The 15749-nt window shown below is 43.6% G+C and overlaps 1 protein-coding gene across 2 annotated transcripts in view; it reads left to right on the top strand.

Moving 5' to 3' along the window:
• Sgcg (sarcoglycan gamma) overlaps positions 1-15749 on the top strand; it is a 66160-nt gene that overhangs the window by 35039 nt on the left and 15372 nt on the right. For both annotated transcript variants that reach the window (XM_028758684.1, XM_028758683.1), the window contains 2 exons: positions 7866-7967; positions 11064-11151. In XM_028758684.1, coding sequence (XP_028614517.1) covers positions 7866-7967; positions 11064-11151 — 190 coding nt within the window. The remainder of the gene's footprint in view (positions 1-7865; positions 7968-11063; positions 11152-15749) is intronic.

Genomic DNA, 15749 nt, shown 5'->3' with positions numbered 1-15749 from the left:
GCAGGCTTCTTGCTTTTGTGAAATAAAAACACTCTTGCTAATTGCATATGTGAGTGGTGGTCTCCGAGGAGTGCTTTGGGACCTAACACATTCCACTTGGAGATCTTTCTAGGATGGTGGTGTGGGTCAGTAATCTCAGTGTTGCCAGCCTGGAGAGTCAAGAATTCAAGACAAGCCAGAGCTACAGAGTGAGACTACTTAAAACAAAAATGAAAATGACAAAAAACAAAAACAAAATTAACACCAAGACAAACTCAAAGGGAAATCAGGAGAAAGACAGCTTAGTCAGTGATTAAACTATTGCTGTCATAAAACACTATGACCAAAAGCACTTTGGGGAGGAAGGAATTCGGTTCATCTCGTGGCTCTCAGACCACATTCCATCACTGAGGGAAGTCAGGACAGGGACCTGAGGCAGGAGCTTATGCAAAGGCCAAGGAGGAGCGCTGCTTACTGGCTTGCTCTTCATGGCTGTTCAGCTTATTTTCTTACACTATCCAGGCCCACCTTTCATGTCTGTACTGCCCACAATGGGCTGGGACCTCCCATATCAGTCACTGACTAAAAACGCCCCACAAGCTTACCTACAGCTCTATGTAATAGAGCCATTTTCTCAATTGAGGGTCTGTCTTCTCAGAAAACTCTATGTTGTTTCAAGGTGACAAAAACTGTCAGAATAAAGTCACAAAGGATGACAAAGAGTGCTGACAATTGGAAAGGACAGATCTACAGGAGATGTGAACACAATAACTGTGAGAAGGAACGGAGCTCAGTAAGGCTGAGCCCAGATTCTGCCTTCTGAAGGACTCACGTCACAGCACCTCACACATTCTAATCCTTAGAATTAAAATTCCATGTAATACCAGTGCACACAATTACTGCTGACTGCAAATACTTGGGAAATGTAACAACTGATGCTGAGGGCCGAGGTGCTAGAAGATTCCATGGCAGTTACTATATAAGATAAGCCAATTGTGTAAATGGACATTAAAAAAGTCAGTGTGTGCCTAGGGTTCCAGCTCAGTGGTACAGTGCTTGCCTGCAGGTATGTGGGCCTAAGCTACTGTCCCTGTACCCACACTGCCCCCCCCAACATGTGACTGCAAGGCAATTCTTATGGAGGAAACTTCTAAAACTTTATAGTCACTGATAGTTTCGCATTCATGATTATTTTGCAGCATTTAATGAATATAACTATAGCAAGATAAAATTAGTGATGCCAAGGTAACTATATTAACCTTAAAAATTAAATCTGGGGAGCATTTTTATTGGGGAAGGGGATGAATAAATAAAACAGAATCATAATGCCAAGTGTTACTAAGTTTATATTTCTATAAAATACGCCACTGGCTAGTAGTGTTCACTGTCATTTATTGTTGTAATGGGTGACATTTCTCTTTCTATAAGGTGGCAAACTCCAGGTGGATTCATCCGTACAGATTTGAAACTAATTTCTGTCAGTTGTAGCTACTGAAGATCTGCCAGCAAGAACTGTCCAATTAAGAATCTATCACTGGGCAGTAGAGTGCAGCATTTTTAGAAGCCTCTATGGGCATTTCCTTAGATAAGTGTCATTAAGTAGTTGGTAATTCTTCATTGGGAGCTTGGGAATGGAATTAGATAACATCCTGATGATTTTTATTTTAACCTAAGATGGTGTAATTTGGAGAGAATTAAAAACTCAGAAAAGAATGTAGATATGCAGCCGACCCTGGGCTTTGGTGAGTGTATGGTGATCCTGGGAGAGCATCCAGATTCTACAGTTGAGCCAGGCATGGTGGTGTACATGTGTAATCCCAGAACATAGTGGAAGGAGGCAGGAGGATCTGGAGCTCAAAGTAAATCAGGCATATAGTGAGTTCAAGGACACCCTAGACAACATGAGACTGTCTCAAAAAGCCAAAAGTGTCTGTGTATTTGGCATGGAAGTCCAACTCAGTGAAGAACACTTACCCAATGTGCATGAAAATTTCAAGTCAATACCTAGCACCCCACCCCCCAATCACCTCTGCGTTTCTTCTAAAATCCTACTCACAACTCTCAAAATCTCTCTGGAACTGATATCTTCTACCATGGTGTTGCGATGTGACTGATTGGTCTAATAAGATCCTTTCCTACCCCTGGGTAACTCAGATCCTATGCACCAACATGGATGTCATTGTACGTTTCCTGATGGCCATGGCTTTCATGATGTTGCATGCTGAGTCAAAGCCCCTGAAATTGTAAGCAAGACCACATCATTTTCTTCAAGAATTGACTATCTTCCTGAGCTTGAGATCCAGAATATTTCTAGATATTTCTTTTTTTATTTATTTTATATATATGAGTACACTGTAATAGTTTTCAGACACACCAGAAGAAGGCATCTGATGCCATTACAGATGTTGTGAGCCACCATGTGGTTGCTAGGAATTGAACTCAGGACCTCTGGAAGAACAGTTAGTGCTCTTAACCACTGAGCCGTCTCTCCAGCCCCCAATCTAGATATTTCAATTGAGACCCGTTCTCTTCAGTGAGCATGCTGGTGTGGAACTGAGCATTGATGGACCTCGTCTTGTGATGGAGCCTGGTACAGCACCGAGTCATCCTCTCCATGACCACCAGCAGTGGGGGACAGCCAGGTCCTTCCATTCTCCAGCACATGTCAAGCCAGAGCTTCTTCTATGTTGATGTGATTGAAACCCCTCAGGGGGCTCTCTGGGACTCTTTCCAGTAACTGTATGCCCCTTCAGAGGTGTGATGACATGTTTTAGAATGTGACAGTTAACAGGAGATGCAGTAAAAATCAAAACTCTCAAAAAAAATTGTACCAACTCTGTGAGAAAGCTTGAGTGAAGTATTTACCTCAGTGCCCCTTGCTTCTGCCTTAGTTACTTTTATATTGCTGAGATAAATTACTATAACCAAGGCAACTTATAGAAGGAGCAGTTTATTTGGGTTTATAGTTCTGGAAGGATATGACTCCACCATCATGGTGAGAAAGCATGGCTGCAGGCAGGTGTGGTAGCCAGAGCAGGAAACTAGAAGCTCACATCTTCAACGGCAAAAGTAGAGAGTGAATTGGAAGTAAGTGAGGAAGGCTATAGCATCTTAAAGCCCACCCCCAGTGACATACTCTCTCCAGCAAAGCTGCACTTCCTAAACCTCTTAAAACAATGCCACCTACTGGGTGAGGACCAAGGATTCTACCTCCTGAGTCTGTTGGGCGGACTCCATCAAATCACCACAACTTCCTTCTTTTCTAAGGCACTTGACATAACAAATGATTCTGTGGTCCTTCCTGGTATAAAACTGATGATTTTATGCACATATACTTTGCTTGTGGGTTTTAATTAAATATTAGTTTCTTATTTTTGTGGACCCAGATTCCTAATCACATAAAACCTTTGTTGTTTTATTACAGAAAAAATTCTGTATTGAATCCTAACTTTATGATTATCTGCACAGAATTATAGAATCAATTAGATGGTTATCATAATAGCCACTAAATGCCTTTACATGGTCACAAACCTTCACTTTTAAATACCTTTATTCCTTCTTAATAACTTACTTGGCAAAATTCTAAGACATCTCCATGATGTTTATCCGCTGGAACACATCCGCTGTAACTTGAGCGTGAGGCCCGTGTGTGGGCAGGCCTATGGTTTGCTTCATCCAATAGAAGAGGAGGCATATGAGCTACTAGAATTATATTCCTCTGTCAATCTTTGCTCCTTCATTAAACTTGAAAGACAAAAATCAAGACAAACTCCACAAATTATTCCCCAAATGTCAGGATATTCTGTATTTTACAACTAGAGTTTTGTCCTTATAAAGGGGGAGGAGGCATTGTGTTTTGAAAATCTCATGGCAATAATTATATGAAAATTAGTCCATATATCACACTTCAGTGGCTTGTTCATTGGGATATGTTAAGACTCTTTTGCCCATTGCAATGCCTTCAGCTGGAGACAGGCATCTGAAGGAACTGGCCAGAGGAGAGGCACAGTGCCAGTCAGTGCCTGCAGGGGGCAGCACATGAGAAGGAGAGGCAATGTGATGTAGCCTGGAACAGAGACTGGAGGAGTGACCCCTCCCTCCCTTGTCACCTTACCTTTTTTATTTTCTTCCTTTATGCTGAGGACATAACCCAGGGCTTTGCACACGCCAGGTACTGAGCTGAATGCTCAGCCTCTGAGTTCTTGATTCTTCACTAAACTGTCTAACCTGGGCGATGGCCTCATTTAGCAGCTCTTTGTCACTAATCTGATGACATTTTCCAGGACTGTGCTGGCTAGCACTGGAGAATGGCCTGCCCTCCTCCACTCTGCCTGTACGATGCCTAGCCCGACTGTCATCCCATGCTGTTGGTCTGACATGGACGCCATAAACTCTCTGCCTCTTCTCATTGCCTTTCAAAAGAATGGAGTCTATGATTAAAAAAAGAAAACAAGGGGGCTGGAGAGATGGCTCAGCGGTTAAGAGCACTGACTGCTCTTCCACAGGTCCTGAGTTCAATTCCCAGCAACCACATGGTGGCTCATGACCATCTCTAATGGGATCTGATGCCCTCTTCTGGTGTGTCTGAAGACAGCAACAGTGTACTCATACATAAAATAAATAAATAATTCTAAAAAAAAAAAAAAAGAAAAAGAAAACAAAACAAAACTATGGCACTCTGGAATTTTAACTATCATCTTGGCTTCTTCCCAGGCTATTTATGTCTTTCTAAAGAGTGTTATAGTTTATTAGTCTAAACACCAAATTGAAAGATTTGATTTAAGTGTTACCATTACCAGGATGGGATTGAAGCAGAGAACAGACTGTGTCTGGCAAATGTCATTCTCTGTTTAAGGGGACAGGATATCCTCAAGGCTGAGTTTGGAGGAGAGAGATAAATCTCACCATGTGCAGCAGGTATGTATCATCATCTCTGGGGTCATCAGAACAAACCCGGTGATCACAGGTGTCTGATGATACAAATAGGCTTTTTGTTACAGCCTGTGTCTTCAGCTTGCCAGTTGGTACCATTTGTCCTCTGAGTAACCATGTTATGAAGATAAAGAAGGCAAAGGCACCATGGACAGCTGCCTGAGCTTTTCCTTCCAGGCGTGGTATCTTCTGCCTGAACTCAGAACCCAGCTCACACACCAGGCTTTCTTTGTGCTTTGGGCTGTTAAGAGTCCCAAACCTGTTTTCTTTGTATAATCTACGACACAGTTTATCCTTCACATTCCATTAAACAAAATTCCCTGAAGACTCACCCTTTTAGCTCAGCTAAGTCCCACAATGCAGTCGTCAGACACTCCAATATGCCTTTAATTGTCTACATTATTGTTACATCTCATTTTTTGCCATAAAAAAACCTAAGGAACCAATAGGATATTGTACTTTTTGCTTCCTTATCCATATCCCCGTTTATTGGATGCAATTAGGTCCTCAATAAATATTTTCTAATCCTAGAGGATGAATAGAAATGAAAGGTTAGATGACCTTTTTAGGAGTGGGTGTGTCTTAGTTAGGGTTTTACTGCTGTGAACAGACTCCATGACCAAGGCAACTGTTATACGGACAACATTTAATTGGGTCTGGCTTACAGGCTCAGAGGTTCAGTCCATTATCATCAAGGTGGGAACATGGCAGCATCCAGGCAGGCATGGTGCAGAAGGAACTGAGAGTTCTACATCTTCATCTGAAGGCTGCTAGCAGAATACTGACTTCCAGGCAGCTAGGATGAGGGTCTTAAAGCCCACATCCACAGTGACATACCTACTCCAACAAGGTCACACCTTCTAATAATGCCACTCCCTGGGCTGAGCAAATGCACTGAGGTGACTGTTCTATTTTTATAAAATTTGGGAGGAAATGTTACAATCCAGCATCACTCCTATTCAAGTAAAATAATAGATTAAAGTCTTCTGTGAGCACATGAAGTTGGAGAGGAAAAGTAGAGGATAGGAGAGGAATGGAGAGAAAGGGATAGATTTTTACCAAAATGCAGTATGCATGCATGAAATTCTTGAACAATAAAAACAATAAGCAGATGTTGCATTCATACTATGGGGTAGTATGCAACAGCTAAAAAACAGAGGTAGATATCTGTAAACTGACTTATAACTATCTCTAACACTATAGAAGGAAAAAACTATATTCTGTAAGGAGTTTCTTCTGAAAGCTACGGAGAGATGTTTACTCCATAACATGATTTGTGTCTCTATCAAGTGTCCAGGGGGATGAGGACAACGGGACTGCTCATCCCCGACACAGTGCTCCTGTCTCAGGTCACAGAGCTGTACTAATCGTGGATTCTCCTAGACTGTCTCTATTCAGATCTCAGCATTGAGGCAGCCGCCTCCCCTGCTCCGGGCCTCCTTGAGATGTGGGGAATAAATTGATAATGCCCATTCAGTCAACATGGAGGAGGCCTTTCTTGAATTCTTGGGTGGGATGCATGCCAAGGATGGCAGGGATAGGATGACCCTGGTGATGGCCAGGACCCAGGGCTGTGCTTCAGAGCATGGGAATCGGTGCTGCTGCATGAGCGTGTAGTATGGTCCTTCCAAGGCTACCCACGCTGAAGGAAGAAGTGGCCCAGTGTGGCCAGGAATGCACAGGGGACGAAGCTGAGTAACCCCAGATGGTTTTACTGTGGGTGGTCACTGTGATCTCTGGTGCTTTGTCTTTGTTTTACTGGCCCTCTCTGACTGTAGACTTAGGGAACACAGCCCCTGGAACACCGACTCTCTCTTCCTGAAAGTGCTTCTCAGCTAAAGTTCTCCAATAAATGTTCATTTCATCAAGAACACAGTGAACATGCAGTCTTAAAAAGGGTGTTTAGGATGTCTTGAGGGATGTGAATCCTAATTGTGCTGGTGGTTCGCATAAGTATATACGTTTGTGGGCTAAAACTACAAGAACTGTATGCCTCGGAGGAGCCCATTTATTATATCTTTATTTAAAAATTAAAAAGCAGAGTCAAGGTGTCAGGGCCAGCACAGCTTGGTCCTGGAAGCCTGACTAGGGTGCTGAGGGAATGAAGACTGACAGACATGTTCAGAAAAGCTGGGATTGATGGGCTGTGCTCACTCCACTGGGGCAGTACCAATTACACCACACCCTCCTCAGTGGTCCATTGTGCACTGCACAGGGGAAGAGTTAGCTTGTTCCTGTAGGAGGTCTCAGTAGGAGAGAAGTCTCAGGTTGCAATTATTTGGGAGGGGAAGCTGCAGTGGCTGGGTTTTGCACACTGTCAACATCTGGATGTGAACCAGAGAGGTTGGCTCTGCCAATTTCATCAGATCCTTGCCTGGAGGAAGGCTTTGACCCTCCCATAGGTGTGTCTGTGACATTGGGTTCTTGAAGTGGCTGCCAAACATACACATTCACCAGGACTTCTGTTCTTTACATATCCTCTCACTCTGCTCTCCACACGGAGGGATGCTCAGGAGGCAAAGGGACTGGCCACCCCTGACAACCTGAGCTTGATTCCTGGCCAAGGAAGAGAGCCAACTTTTGCAAGTTGTTCCCTGAACTCTACATAGATGCCATGGCGCATATGTGGCCACGATCAAACAATCAATCAACCAATCAATTAATCAATCAACCAATCAATCATCAATGTTTATTTTTTTAATATGGTCATGGGTCTTAGGAGTTTATCATAAAATTATTTGATAAATCTTATACACATTTCTCATATAGATCTTAATACTTACAAAAAATTTTTCAAATAAATATTGAATATAAGCAACTAAAGTTTCAAATAGACATTTAGGAGAAATACAGAAAAATGAAAGGAATGTATGAAGATGCATGTGTAATTTTAGTTAATTGAAAAGAAGCAAAAAATAAATCAGTGGAAACTTCCTGTCTCTTTTCTTTATCAGATAGGAATGGGTCACTTGCATGTTACAGCAGATGGACTTCGCCTGGAAGGGGAGTCGGAATTTTTATTTCCGCTGTACGTCAAAGAAGTACGCTCCAGAGCGGTAAGAAGATTGTGTTTTACATAATCTGTGAAAAATAAGTAACAGTTAAGCACAGAAATCCTGTTTTTCAGAGAGGATTTTTAGCAAGTAGGTGTGTATAAACATTCATGATATATTCTGTCTAATAATGTGTTATTGGACAGTAGACTAAATTTACAGAACATGTAGTATAAAGATTTTGTTCTTAAATGCTTCTGCTCTGAGTTTAGTAGCCTCAGCAATTTAGCTCATGAAAAATGAAGTAATTTAGGATTAAACCATCTTTACCCAGAACAATTGACCATCCATCCACTGGTGCAAGCATCTGAACAGCCTTGCTTTGTGGCACTCGGGGCTCCCTGAGGATCTCGGGAGAGACTCCAGTCATACAGACATTCTGGATTAGTTGTGCTACTCAGAGGTTTGTGAGCCCAAGACGCACCGTAAGCAGCTCCACCCCAGTCACTATGAAAAGCCTCCATGGAACTAAAAAAAAAGAATCACAGAGACTGAAGTAAAGCTATTCACAAAGAACCGTCAGAACATCCACCAGGGTGTCCTACCGGCTGCAGAATGAGACTTGTAAGGACCAGTATCAGCACAGTGCACCCTGAGACAAGTTCTCAGCAAAAGGAAACTTACTTGCCCCAGAAGGACAGAGAACAGGAAGCAAGATACAAAGACAGGAGATAGAGGGCAAAGGAGAAAGGGAGAAGAACAGGGGAGGTGGGGAGGGATATTTGACCTGGAGGGACAAAGGATTGCCTCTAGATAGAGAGAAGACAGACAAGACCCATGGGCAAATGGCAGTTTATGATGGTTGAGGGAGACCCTCACCCCTCACACCTCCCACCTGGCCAGGATGAGTTGGTTTGTTTTGATTGGGTATGTTAATTAGGTGAGCTAAAGGTGCCTTTTGATTGCTGGACTTCAGTGCTTTGATAGCTAGAACCTGGTAGTCAGCCTCAGGGGGAAGAAGTGGCCAAATAAGGGAAGAGCCCTTGGTGGCTGGCTTTAGGAATGTGATCTAACAGGCCGAGGGAATAGGGGAAGGGGAAGGCCCCAGAGGCATGTGTGCCACGCTCTGGTCTATTAGAGTACTTCAAGGGTCATAGTCAGTACTGACACAAAGGGGAGGTTCTAGGGTGGGCAGAACTTAGGTGAAGTCTTAGCCAGGGTGGTGTTGTATTACTCCTAGGAATCTTGCTGGCCAGAGGAGCTTATAACAGAGGATCTGTAACTGTGGCTGATTCATGCATGAATCAGATATGAGCGTATCGCTGCAGTGCGCTCACATTAACCATAGTAGGAAATGTTAGACTACTTGAAATACATACTTGGAAATGTTAAGAACTCTGCTGTATGAGGACCAGGAAAATTAGCACTTGCTTTTGTTAGAAAGTCAGGTCTGAATAAATTAAAATATGAGAGCTCATTCTCCCCACTTTCCCAAGTCATCCCTCAGGACCTGGAGACTAAAGTCAGGTAAATAGATTATAGCAAATGGAACTTTCTAGAACGAGCAACTTCAGTTATATTTTTATCAGGCTGCCATTTCCAGAATGCTTTAGAAGAACAAGGAATGCAATTAGAAAATAAGTCAGAAAACCAACTACATATTAAGGGCTCACAATGTGACATCGATGTCGGCCAGGACATAAAATACAGAAACAATGAACTTAACTGTGCACAGCAATTTGTAACAATACTAATATAGGCAGAACTGATCTGCCCCTCAGAAACCGGTGGGAGCCAGTGTGTTAGTCATGAGTTTCTAGGGAGAGGTTTTCTATAAAGTCCTAGAGGGTGAGCTTCCTTATCGATCTGAAGAGTTTGCCATTCAATACCGATCTACAGTGCTGAGCTGAAAGAATGTCTTCTTCATGAACGTTGCTCTGGCCTCTAACTCTGGCTTTGTAGCACTCTCTAAAGCAGTGTGTGGGGCTGGGGAGATGGCTCAGTTGATAACGTGCCTACTTCACAAGCATGAGGACCTGAGTTTGCACAGTCATGGTGGCCTTTCTCAAGCACACATTCATGAAGCACCAGGAAACACACATCATACATTACGTATTTCTCAAACATTTTTATTTACTATGAGTGTGTGTGTGGTGTGTGTGTGTCTGTGGTGTTTGTGGTGTGTGTGTTGGAAGGGGACAATGTTTGGAAGTTGTTGCTCCGCCTCCATGATGGGATGCAGGGATGGAAGTCAGGTGGTCAGTCTTGCACGAGAAGCTTTTTATCTATGGAGACATCTCGCCTCCCCAAAACTTACATTTTAAAGAATACCCTGGGATGTTTTCAACACATAGGTACATTGGGTAATGTTGGAACTAGGTCAAGTATATTCCCACCAAAATTTATCATTTCTTTTTTGTGGAAACGTTAAAAGTGATGTCTTCTAGCTTTTTGAATTCTGTAGTGTATCACTGCTACAATGTGAACTATGTTAGGCTGTTAACTGGTGCTTCACAGCACCCCCGACATCTGGTTCCTGCTGAACCGTAACTCATACCCACTGATAACATCCTCCACCCTCCCCACCTCTTAAGTGACAGTCTTCTTCAGATCACACAGCTGGGGGCTCCTGTGGTCCTTATCTTTCTGTGTTAGGCTTTTAGTTTTATTGGGAGAAATCTTTGCACTTTGACAGTAAGCAGTGTGGAATTTCTTGTTGACTAACTATTCTCTGATCTCTCCCCTACAAATGCCTCAGACATAAATAACACTGACAACAAACTATAACAAACAATAACCCCCCACTATGGGAGGCTTGGCAAAGGTACAATGCTCATTAGAACCCGTTTGCCTTGACAACTAATTAACATGGCAGGAGCAGCATTTTCAACTCAAAGAATTATTATAACCTATTTTTAAAAGTTAATAGATTTATACCCTGAAAATAATATAAATTTCAGTTTTTAATTTTTACTGCAAATCATATATATGCAAATCATATATATATACATATATATATATCACTGGGATCCCATACATTTGCAATATATATATATGTGTGTGTATGTGTGTATGTGTGTGTGTAGTGATATAGAATGCAAATATAAACTATATGCAAATATAAAGGTGTACTTCGTTAATTTTGTAAATCCTTTCCAGGACTCATCTCTGCTTCTGCAGTCAACTCAGAACGTGACAGTCAGTGCTCGCAACTCAGAAGGGGAGGTCACAGGCCGGGTGAAAGTGGGTGAGTCCACCATCCTCACAGGCGCTTACTGGCTCCAGGTCCGTGGACGGTGCTGAACAGACGGACGTTTCTTCTAAAGAACTGCAAGTTTATTTAGAATAAAACATGAGCCTTCTAGCTTTCATGCTGTTCATAGAGAACAGTTAGCACAGAGAGGTAGAGGTATGTGAGTGTGTATCTGTGTGTGTGTGTGTGTGTGTGAGTATGGAGGCAGGTGGCCAACTGCTGCTGTCTTCCCCATTTGAGGACAAGGTCTCTCACTGAACCTGAGCTCACCCATTTGGCTAGGCTGGAGAGCCAGTGAATTCTGGGATGCCCCTGTCTCCGTACCGTCAGCATTGGGGTTACATGCATGAGTTGAGTTGCTTCATCCAGCTTTCACATGGATGCTTTCTGGGATTTGGGTCCTCACTGAGTACATGGCAAGGCGTTTACCCACTGAGAACCTCCACAGCCCCTGATACTTTCATCAAAATGATTTCAGATCCAGGCAATAGAGGCCTATGAAGGTTAGGGCTAGAAACAAAATATTATATTCAAAAGACCATATATCTGCCAGTGACCAGGTTAGCTAGCCCCAAGAGAACAGAGGCCTTGGCGCAGAGCCAGAGGCATATCCACACTCTCTCCATCCCTTCTCATCTCTTTCTGCTTTCTCTCTTATTCTCCCCCCTTTCCCTTCGCTTCCCCCATGCCCTCTCCTCCCCTAACCCCTCTTAGTCCACACTCCCCCCCCTTTCCAGTGTATCTCCTCCCCTCATTTGCACAGGACACAGTGACTGCAGCTTACGGAACGTCCAGCTCTTCCCCACCTCCCACCCGCTTGGCTGTAGTTTTCAAAAGCAGCCAGTTGGTCTTCAGTTAGGCAAATGCTAGGTCCCCACTGCAGCCCTCTTAGCACCGTTCTCTAAATTCTGTAATCAGCTGCTGGCTTCAGATGTTTGAGGGGCATTGCATATTTTTCTCATTCACTCAGTGAGCATTTGTTGAATGTGTCCGTCCTGGATTCCATGTGTGGTCAAATAACAGCACACGGGAAACATGCACATAATGGGGAGGGCAGTCTTTCCAGACCCTTAAAAATTGCTTATTTGCTTTGTTTTTTAAATGTGATTTATCAGGGTGTTTGGATATTGATAAAGTACCTGTGCTTTATAGGTGGGAAAGTGGATGCTAAGACGGGAACTTTTTCTTTTTTTACAGTCTGCGAGGAACATTTAATGGCGAACAATCTTACGTATTAATACAGAAATGATATGGCTGAGAGTTAGTAAATCTATATGAAAGGTACATGAAAGTCTAAAATTTATTTTTATAAATTTGAACTTGTTATACAAAAAATACAGAAATGAACACATATACAACAAAATTTCTTACTTACATGTCCTTGGAGAATAGCATAAAATGTATTTTGTTCACCTTCAGTCCCTTACCCCAAGGGGGAGCATGGCATCTGTATGTGTGTGGCTGTGCACGCGTGTGTGGATGTGCTCCCACATGTGTGCTGGAGGACATGTGTGTTCGTGTCTCCCATGAACACTATGTGTGAGGCCACAGGTTGACACTGGGTGTCTTCTATCACCTTCTACTTTAAACATGGAGACGAGGTCTCTCACTTGGAGCCCAGTGATTTGGCTAGCCTAGCTGGGCAGCTTGTTCCAGGATCCCTCGTCTCTGCCTGCTGAGTGCTGAGACACCAGGCGGCCTGCCGTGTATTTACATGGATGCTGGGAGTCTCCGGTCCTTACATTTGCAGGGCAGATGCTTTGCCCACTGAGCAGTCTTCCAAGCCACAACACAATATTTTCTATATTTATAGATGAAAGGGGAGTCTTTTCAAATTCTGGGAGCTAAAAGAACAGTCAACAAGGGTGGACCCAGACTAGCTCCTTCCTGTTGCTGTGTCTGCTCCTTCCATCAGTGTCCTGCAATGGTGGCACTCTGTCTTTTGCCACACACGGGATTCCCGTTCTCATCTCCAAGAAACGGTCAGGAGTTACGCAGGCTTAAACAAAAAGTTTCTCATTGAAAGTGGTATTTATTTATTTATTTATTTATTTATTTATTTATTTTATTTATTTATTTTTCTTATTCACTACATCCTGCTCACTCGCTGTCCCCCTTCCGGTCACTCCCTCCCACAATCCCCCATCTCCATCCCTTTCTCCTCTGAGCAGGTGGGGACTTCTCCTAGGTATCATTCCCCAACACCCTGATACTTCAAGTCTCTCTGAAGTTAGGTGTTTCTTCTCCCATTGAGTGCATCAAGGCAGCCCAGCTAGTAGAACATACCCCACATACAGGCAACAGCTTTTGAGAGAGACCCCATTTCAGTAGTCCAGGACCCACATGAAGGTCAAGCTGCACATCTGCTGTATATGAGCAGGGAGGCCTAGGTCCAGCCCGTGTATGTTCTTTGGTTGGTGATTCAGTCTCTGAGAGCCCCAAGGGTCCAGGTTAGTTGACTCTCTTGGTCTTCCAGTGGGGTTGCTATCCCCTTTAGAGCCAGAAATCCTTTCTCCTAGAAAGTATTTTTATCTCAGCTGCTTACAGTTATCAGTGAAAACTAGACCTCTGTGGGTGAAAAGACAGTTTGCTGGGGAATCAAACTGCTGGGCAGTCTCTCATGGGTTGGGGGACAGAGAGCAGCCTGGGAAAAGGAGGGGACAGCCTTGTCAGTTTTATGGGGATAGAAAGGGGTCAAACCATGGGGACTCATGACAGGAGGAATCAGCAATATGAAGAGGTGTCACTGGGACCACAGACCACTGTGTTGTGGTTTGAATGGAGCACGTCCTCAATAGACTGATGTGTTTTAACACTTGGTCCCCAGTTGGTGACCCTGTTTTGGAAGGTTGTGCCATTAGGAAGTGAGAGCTCATTGAAGAGAGTGGGTCACTGTGGATGGACTTGGGGTTTTACAGTCAAGCCATTCTGTTTGTTCTCTACGTCCTGGCTGCTAATGCAGTGTGACCAGTGACTTGCTCCTGACCCAAACCGGTTCCTGCCACAACCTCCTAGAACCAGAAGCCATAATAAACCTTTCTTGCTTCTGTTGGGTGTCTTGTTGCAACAACAAGACAAATAGCAAATTCATTTTCTGAGAGTGGCCCATGGAAAAACACACCAGCGTGTGACAGCCCTTGCTAGAGCTTGGAACCCGCTTGTCTAAGCACCAAATCCCAGAGGACACAGAACAACTTTTGATGCAAAACTTCTAAGGCTTTTATAGAAGAAACAGTGCCAAACATGGAGAAGGGTGTGGGGCTAAGCACCGCATCACAGAGGGGAATTTCTGGAAGTTGAGAAAATGGCAGAGATTGATAAGAAGTAGCAGTAGGGCAGAGTGGGGCATCTAAGTGGGTCTATGGACTAAGTGTGGTCTAAGTGTGTGCCTCACTCTTCTATGAAGAAGCTAGAACTTGCCAAGAGGCTGGATAGCACCCTCATAGAGGGACCACCATTGTTAGCTCTTAGAGGTCTAATCCAGGACGGGTTCCAGAAACCCATCTTATGAATAGGGACAAACTCAGAGCTGTTCTGAGGAACCCAAAATGGAAATGCCCATGTTGCAATGTTGCAATGAGTGCCACAGATGGGCCAGGAAATCACATGTGTACTGTCACACAAGGATTCTTAACACTGCCACAAAATGTCCAGATTTGACAGGAAGACAAGACTAGCAAGTGCAATGGTCAGAAAGAGCGGCTCAAGGGGTCGTGTTGGGGAGAAAATCAAAAGGGGTCCATTTTCACTCTGACAAATAAAGAGAAGGGTATTCCCACTCTGCATTGTCTCCAGGATGTAAGGGAGTCGGAGAGACGCCTCTGTGGCTGCCGTGTCTTTCATGGAAATGAGCGGATCTATGTACAATGTATTCCATCGCTCTTGCATGAAGCAAGCAGTGATGGTGCTGCCCTATATTTTCCTAACTTTTTGTCAGAAAATGTTATTTTCATTCCAAATGAGTCAATATTAATATAACATATATAAGAGATGTTAGTGGCCCTGAGTCACCAGATAGAAAAAAAAAAGTACATAATTATTGTCTAAGTTTGGGTTTTATTGCTGTGAAGAGACACCATGACAATGGCAACTCTTACAAAGGAAAGCGTTTAATCGGGGCTGGCTTACAGGTTCAGAGGTTCAGTCCATTATCACGGCCAGAAGCATGGCAGCATCCAGGCAGACATGGTGCTGGGGAGCTGAGAGTTCTGCATCTGCATCTGCAGGCAGCTGGGCACCACACTGGGCAGAGCTTGAGCATAGGAGACCCCAGTGCCTCCCCCCACAGTGACACACTTTCTCCAACAAGGCCTCACCTCCTAATAGTGCCATTCCCTATGGACCAAGCATTCAAAGACATGAATCTATGGGGCCATACCTATTCAAACCACCATTATCAAAAAGTAAAACCAGATTTTCTTAAGAAAAAGAAAATTGAGCAAATTGTGAGCTTTAATTCCTAACTACATCTGTCAACAAAGCCAATTTTTGGGTTTATGTATTATTACTGTGGTAGGGATGCTGTGAGGTGAGTGCCCTGGTACTCACAGGGAAGCCAGTACACACAGGGAAGCCAGTACACACAGGGAAGC

The sequence above is a fragment of the Grammomys surdaster genome, unplaced genomic scaffold, assembly GCF_004785775.1.
Source record: "Grammomys surdaster isolate TR1022 unplaced genomic scaffold, NIH_TR_1.0 126219, whole genome shotgun sequence".
Classification (NCBI taxonomy): Eukaryota; Metazoa; Chordata; class Mammalia; order Rodentia; family Muridae; genus Grammomys; species Grammomys surdaster.
The sequence above is the reverse complement of the archived record's forward strand: the minus strand, read 5'-3'. Positions and strand labels throughout refer to the sequence as shown.